Genomic DNA, 7,260 nt, shown 5'->3' with positions numbered 1-7,260 from the left:
ACAAGGGGGTATGGGGTATGGACCTTCAATTACAAGGCATCCTGGATCACCTGGCAGGGAATCAGGGCGAGAATGAGGGACTTGGAATGACCAGGTCTAACTTGGCATGTGATCCCTGATTCTGCGTCGGTTCCGTGGATATTTTCTGTCAGTAGCAAAATGAGTGTAAGAACACACGTGGTCTTACTGGGAAGCACAGGGTAAATCCAAAAACATGAGGAGGTATCCACCCCAGAGATACCGCTCTACCAGACTTGGAAGGGGCTTTCAAGAAGGCAGTGGTCTCACTTTTTCTATAAAACAAATGTTTGATTTCTCTTCTCCGATCTTGATTATATTTTCTTCCCACTGATCCTTCCTTGATGTTTGTTTTTCCTGGGATTCTTGGTATCAAAATCCAGGTCTGCATAAAAGATGTCACCCTGTGTAAAAAATATTCACAATAATTTTTATTATTACATAAACAAAGAGCTAATGTATTAAAAAAAAAAGTGCACTGAGAGCCCTCAACAAACACTCTAGATAACTTACCTGTCATTAATCACTTTTTTGGCAGGTGTGATATTTAAGCATATACATCGATCACTAAAGACAACACTATGCCTCCCAGACTGGAGAAAGAACACTGTAATAACAGAGAGATATCCTTATTAAGTACCAGTTCAGGTACTATATTCTCTATGATGGTAAAAATGCCACATCGCTGCCCTTCATCGCCATCCCCCAGCAGCATCATGCCCCTACTGGGCACCTTCTTTCTCTCATCCCGTTTCGGCTCCATTCCGAAAAGGTCATCATTCAGAAAGGCTCACTAACAAGAGTCTTTAGTACATCACAGGATATGAGGTCACCTTGAAACCTGCCCCACCACAAGGCTGCTTAAATATGTATCCTCTTCGGTTGTGGTAAGCTGCATATAGTGTGTATACCACAAGTTTCTGCTATACACATCTATGGATTAGAAGCTGGTGGTGTTTATGAGTTTAATAAAATAGCCCTGTCCCTTTATTCCCAGCCTTCTGCAGCCCCTCTGTTCCCTGTTTATAAAATAGGGAACATTACAAATAAAAATGGATGCTAAAGCTGTTCATCAGTACTGCTGTGCCATCAGTGGAAGTTGCTGAGCAACCGATCCAGTGTTTCCCTGTAGCTTTGATTTGCCATTGAGAACCTTCCACCAGCAGAGCGGTTCCTCTTTAGGGTGGAGAAGCATTGCCCCTCTTGGTCCGAGCGCAGCAGCAAACAAAAATGAAAATGGTAATGGTCCTTACCATTTAAGTGCACCTCTTTGTGTATGAGGGTGGGACTAGGGCCATTCCGACTAGCAGACAGGTCATAGTTGCCTAAAGTGCTCATGTCAGATGGCCAGCTATCTTGCCACAGCTAACCCAACATGCGCACTCAGACCGCAGTAAGTGTGAGCTGTATAACAGCAGGGCAGACTGCAGACATATGCTTCTAGTCTGAAAAGGAGTGCTATGTTAGACTGCTTTCACCAATCACGGCGCTACTCTCATGTTGAAAAATGCATGAGAGCAGCTCCAGCAGTGGTTAGGTTCGTTGGCACTTCCTATCTTCAAATTACAATGAAGTTTGACCGTGTCCTGTTTTGTTATAAATATCAATGTTGCATGCTGTGTGCATGGTAGCAAGTTCCTGCTAGGAATGCACTTTTCAGTCCATGCTGCGTAGGAACTTTTTTGGGCCTTCACATTGTGGTGCCCATTTTCATGGCACTGCTGTGGGAACGTAAAAGAAAAAAGCCCGCCAGACAGGAGGAACCTACTAATCTGGCTGGTGGACTAATCACAGCTTTGACGGTGCGGTGCGGTGGTGTGGTGTGGCAGGTGGTGTGGCAGACTCGGCGCCGCACTGCCAAAGTCATAATCAGGCCCTTTGTCTTTTTCTCTTGCCTTCTGGTATCTGCAGTCTCACAATTATAATGGAAAATCTGTGAAGTTATAGAACGGAAAGGACAATGAGTACTATATGTGCCATAGATCCTAATGCAGACATGGGAACTCCACAACTGGGTTTGATAATAAAATACAGACAATGGGGTCGATTCCGATCCTGTATTTTTTTTTCCGTACGACCTGTATCCGTAAATTTTTCCGTACGAATTGTACAAGTACCGTCCGACCCATGAAGTACGATTCGTATGGGAAAAATACATACGGATCTGCCCTATCTGTACGAATCATATCGGGAAAAGTTGTACGAGACAGACCTGGACACTTCTCCGTACGAATCCTAAAAATACAGTCCGACCGCACAAGTACGATCCGGACCGGCTTTCCGTTTTACGAACTGTACGGAAAACGTCCCGTACACGGGGAATGACTTTATCCGCTACAAAGCGAACTTTGTACGACTCTTATCCCGGGAAAAGTTTTTCCCGGGGTGCGAGTCGTACAGGGGTACGAGTCGTACAGGCCCCCCCATGCATATGTACGCACCTTACAATAACATCGCGTATGTACGCACTGTACATACGCAATGTCGGTGTACGCACTGTACATACGCAATGTCGGTGTACGCACTGTACATATGCAATGTTGGTGTACGCACCGTACATACGCAATGTCGGTGTAAGCACCATACATACGCGATGTCGGTGTACGCACCGTACATACGCAATGTTGTTGTACGCACCAATGTTGTTGTACGCACCGTACATAGGAATGTTGTATGCACCAATGTTGTTGTACGCACCGTACATACGCAATGTTGGTGTACGCACTGTACATACGCAATGTCGGTGTACGCACCGTACATACGCAATGTTGTTGTACGCACCAATGTTGTTGTACGCACCGTACATACGCAATGTTGGTGTACGCACTGTACCTACGCAATGTCGGTGTACGCACCGTACAAACGCAATGTCGGTGTAAGCACCCTACATACACAATGCATGGGGGTGTGTGCCTGTACGAGTCATACCCCTGTACCGTACTGAACCATGGACACTGTAAAACAGCACAAGGAGGGTCTATTCGACTCGCACAACACCACAAAACACGTCTACAGTGCACAAAAAAGGGAAATGACTGACCTGGCCACATCCAAACAGGCAAACAGAGGGGCAAACTCACAACCACCCCTTATAAAAACCCACCAAAAATTCAAACTGAGGCCCACCCACAAATGGACCAATAAAAAGTGCCCACACACACAAACCATGAGCCTTTGCAACAGACTCACTGCAGCTAGAGAGCACACACCAACAGCTGCACCCATCCACCTTAACATATACACCTTCACACAACCTCCTTCACACATACCCCCTCTTCACATTCAGACCCACACATTCACATTCAGACCCACACACCCACAACCATCCACACCCTCACCCCACACCATGCCCACAGACAAGAATCCAAAGTTCACAAGGGAGGAGCTGGAGATCCTTGTCAATGAAGTCATCAGAGTTGAGCCACAGCTGTTTGGAACATTGGTCAGACAGACCAGCATAGCCGAAAAATCACGCCTGTGGCAGAGGATCGTCGATAGGGTGAATGCTGTTGCACCCATCAGAAGGACCAGGACTGAATGCCAAGCCAGGTGGTACGATCTGCGGAGGGCGGTCAAGCGAAAAATGAATGATGACTACGCCCAGAGCAACATCACTGGAGGTGGTGGGCCCCGCAGACCAGTACATTTCCATCCCTGGGAGGAGAAGGTGATGTCCCTGCTTCCGCCGGTGGGAGTACATGGACTTCAAGGAGTTCCAGAGCCTGGTGAGTACACAAACAACTTATGTAACATGGGGGTAATGGCATCCACACCCCAACTACACCAAATGCACGCAACTACCCCCAAGCCCTCACCGGCCAGAACCACAGTCAAAAACAACGCTGATGCTAATAACATGTGTATGCCCCATTGAGAAAGCAAGGCCATGCTATGTCCCATGCTACACGAAGCACCAACACAAGAATGGATATCCGGTATGCTGGGAGGGTGGGTGTCACAAAACGCATTTTTGAACTCCAAATCAGACACAATTGCCCTCATCCCGTATGGCCCAGGTACATACCCATGCACCATGCGCAATGCACAGGGATTGGGAAAGTACTGACAAGATAGCTGACACTTTGCCCGGGTGTAGGCAGCACAAGGCCCTCCTGTGACCAGTGCAAACACAAACACCAAGACAACAAGGTCAGATATCTAGGACAGGAACTCACACTCACTGTCATGGCAGCATGCTCCATGGGGGGACAGCTACATAACCTGGGAGCCCCAGTGCCAAATCACACTACACACACCAGCAGGCCCTGCCACACACACCCCTTACACAAGCAGACACCCCCGGGACAGGCAATGGATTTACCCACTGTCACAATGGACATGTAACACAACAAGACCAATACATAGCCGAAGAAGCATCCAAGCAAAAAATCTACATGTCAAAGACTCAGGAGAACATATCAATCTGTCCCCCGCAACATACCCATCCACAAGTGAACATTGAGGAGAATGCTAGGCACATACAGCTACCTGGAGGAACAGTGTCAACTTGAATGTGTATGAAACATGGATGTTGCATGAAACAGCATTAACATTGTCTGTCTCTCACACACAGGGCAACGTGATGAATCTCCCCCCAACAATGGGGGTGAAGAATCACAGTCCCAGGCTCGGGAGGAACCTGATCCCACCGGCAGCGACTCCTCTCAACACTCCGCGGATGACTCCGACCGACCTGGACCCCCTGCTGTCCAAGCCCCTGCAGCACCTGGTTCAGGAACATCTGTGCCAAACACCACCCCCATTCCTGCCACATCCCAGGAGACAGCGAGGAGCCCTGCCCGCAGTGAACAGCTGAGCCAGTCTGACCAGGAGGGACAAGGTGTGGGGGGCACCCAGGAGGAGGCAGACAACACCGCCACTGCCATCCCTCAGGGGTCCCGTAGACCCGATGTGCCCACAACAGCAGCCGCCCAGGCACGTGTGGGCAGGGCTGGTTGGAGTGGAGGCAGGCAGAGGCGAGAACCTGACCAGCCAGCTGAAGGGACCGGTATGTCACACATACACAACATCATGGACGCATACCGGCGTGACACCATGGAGTTCAGCCAGGTAGTGGTGACCCTCACAGAGATGAAGAACCAGCAGGCCGAGCAACATGCCAGTCAACAAGAACACTAAGGACGGATGGAGGCAAGACTGGTTGAGCTCCTGGCGGTGCAAAGGGACATAAGCCATTCACTCCGTCGGATCGCCGACATTATGGGCAACCCTCCCTGTGCCACCAGGCGAAGACCACCACCAGGCACAGGGAGGGAGGAGGATGATTCGTCCGATGGAGCGTCCCAAGCATCGTCAAGGCCTGCATCTGAGGGTCACCCGAGAAAGGTGGGTCGTCCACGGAAAAGACCATGAGAGGCAGCGGACCATCCACATCTCCCAGGTCACCTGGCCTGGCACCTGGCCTTCATGTGCGACAGCATCACCTCATTGACTGACATCATCTGCCACATGGACTTGCTGGTCACAGTCTGACCAATGATGCCAAACACTGTGGCCTGGACTCTGATGACTTCAAATGCCAAGGATCCCATCACCCCCTGTGAACTTTGGATTCTATGGTCCCTGTATTGCACCTTTTTCTGTGCACAAATCACGCCCCAGACCTATAATAAAAAAATTAATAATTGTAATTTTATGTTGCAGTCATTTAGCATGAGTCCACAACATACGTGTGGGGATATGTCAAAGTATGCCTGAGTGTGGAACTAACTCCAGCCATCCATACACTTGGATCTGAATCCCGTCGAGGACACACATGGGTCACAATGTATCACCAAATACAGACATGGAGCCCAATACTCACCCGTGATGGGCTCAAGCTGCTGAGGGGGGGGCTTGCAATACTGCTCAGACAGACCAATTTGGCAGAGTATCATGAAGGTGTAGAGGTCATGGGTCATGTTGAGGTGGCCGGGGAGGGAGTCCCAGGTCTGTTTGGCGAGGTGGGAGAACTATCTCCTGCATGCAGTTTTTCTGTGGATGTGATGAATGGTGGCCAGGGCAAGGTGGGCTGCACGGAGTTGGGCCAACGGGGTGTTGGATGACAGACGTCCAAGGTCGGTTTTGGGTCTGGGGTTGTGGACTGCCTCCTGAGTGTGGTTGAGGAGTCTGAAGCTGATCCTGCAGCAGACAGTGAGCCATTGTAGCTATCTCAGGTGGACGGTGATGTGGCTGGGGCGGGGGATGTTGAAGATGAGGTGTGCGGATGCACCCTGGATGTGGACAAGTTCTCCTGCAGTTTTGCTGTTGTTCCTCCGTAGAGGGCGGTGCTGTAGTTGACCCGGCTGGTGTTGTGGACCTGGGGGATGGTCTGTCTTGCCTTGAAGTGGATCTATCTGTGGATCATTTGCAGCATGCGGAGGGTGTTGCAGCATGAGGCACAGATGGTGTTGAGTTGCATGGTAATTATGAGCGATGAGTCCATGATGAACACCAGCTTGCGTGCGTGGCCACTGGGTGCTGGTGCAGTGCCCAGGCCGGTGGGACACAAGGAGTTGACCCAGCTGTAAGGGGACAATCCTCAGATGATGACCTCAGTCCTGTCCAAGTCAAGCCTCAGGTGGCTGATGTTCAGCCATTCGTCAACGCATCTCATGCCTTCTTGAAGGTTGGATCTGGCAATGGCTGGGTCTTTGGTGAGGTTGCGGAGCAGCTGGGTGTCAATGGCATACGAGATGATGATGAGGTTGTGTGCGCATGTGATGGTGGAGAGGGGGGTCATGTAGACATTGAAGATCGTCACGCTGAGAGATGAGCCCTGGGGCATGGGCCACATGACCCCAGTGTACTACATGCTGCAGGGTGGAGGCTGACTCCCTGGGCCTTGCTGGTGAGCTACTTGTTGATTTAATCCTGGGCCCTCCTCTGGATACCAGTGTTGGAGATGTGTGAGCTGAAAGTGTGGTAGCACATGGTGTAGAATGCCGTTGAGAGGTCAAGGGGGGTGGTCTCACCATTCTTGAGCAGGGCAAAGTTGTCGTTGGTGGTGCCAATGATGACGGTTGCAGTGTTGTGATTACTGTGGAAGATGGTCTGGTGCCGGTTGCCTGGAGCTGTTTGCGTGGAGGAAGTTTGTGAGTTGCTCGTTGAGTGTCTTTCTGATGAAATTTGCTGGGTAGGGAAGCAGGGTGATGTTCCAGGAGATCCTGCGGTACTGCCGTCCGTTGTTTAAGAAGGGCCTGGGTCTCTGCATGCCTCCAGCTCCCATGGAATGTGGCAAAC

At 50.2% G+C, this 7,260-nt stretch overlaps 1 protein-coding gene across 1 annotated transcript in view; it reads right to left on the bottom strand.

Annotated features, from left to right (window-relative positions):
- Positions 1-332: 332 nt before the first annotated feature.
- Positions 333-7,260, bottom strand: part of LOC146772859 (uncharacterized) — a 94,520-nt gene continuing 87,592 nt past the window's right edge. The window contains exon 7 of the mRNA XM_085637037.1: positions 333-422. Coding sequence (XP_085493163.1) covers positions 333-422 — 90 coding nt within the window. The remainder of the gene's footprint in view (positions 423-7,260) is intronic.

Source organism: Triturus cristatus, chromosome 12 (assembly GCF_964204655.1).
Source record: "Triturus cristatus chromosome 12, aTriCri1.1, whole genome shotgun sequence".
In the NCBI taxonomy this organism is placed as follows: Eukaryota; Metazoa; Chordata; class Amphibia; order Caudata; family Salamandridae; genus Triturus; species Triturus cristatus.
The sequence above is the reverse complement of the archived record's forward strand: the minus strand, read 5'-3'. Positions and strand labels throughout refer to the sequence as shown.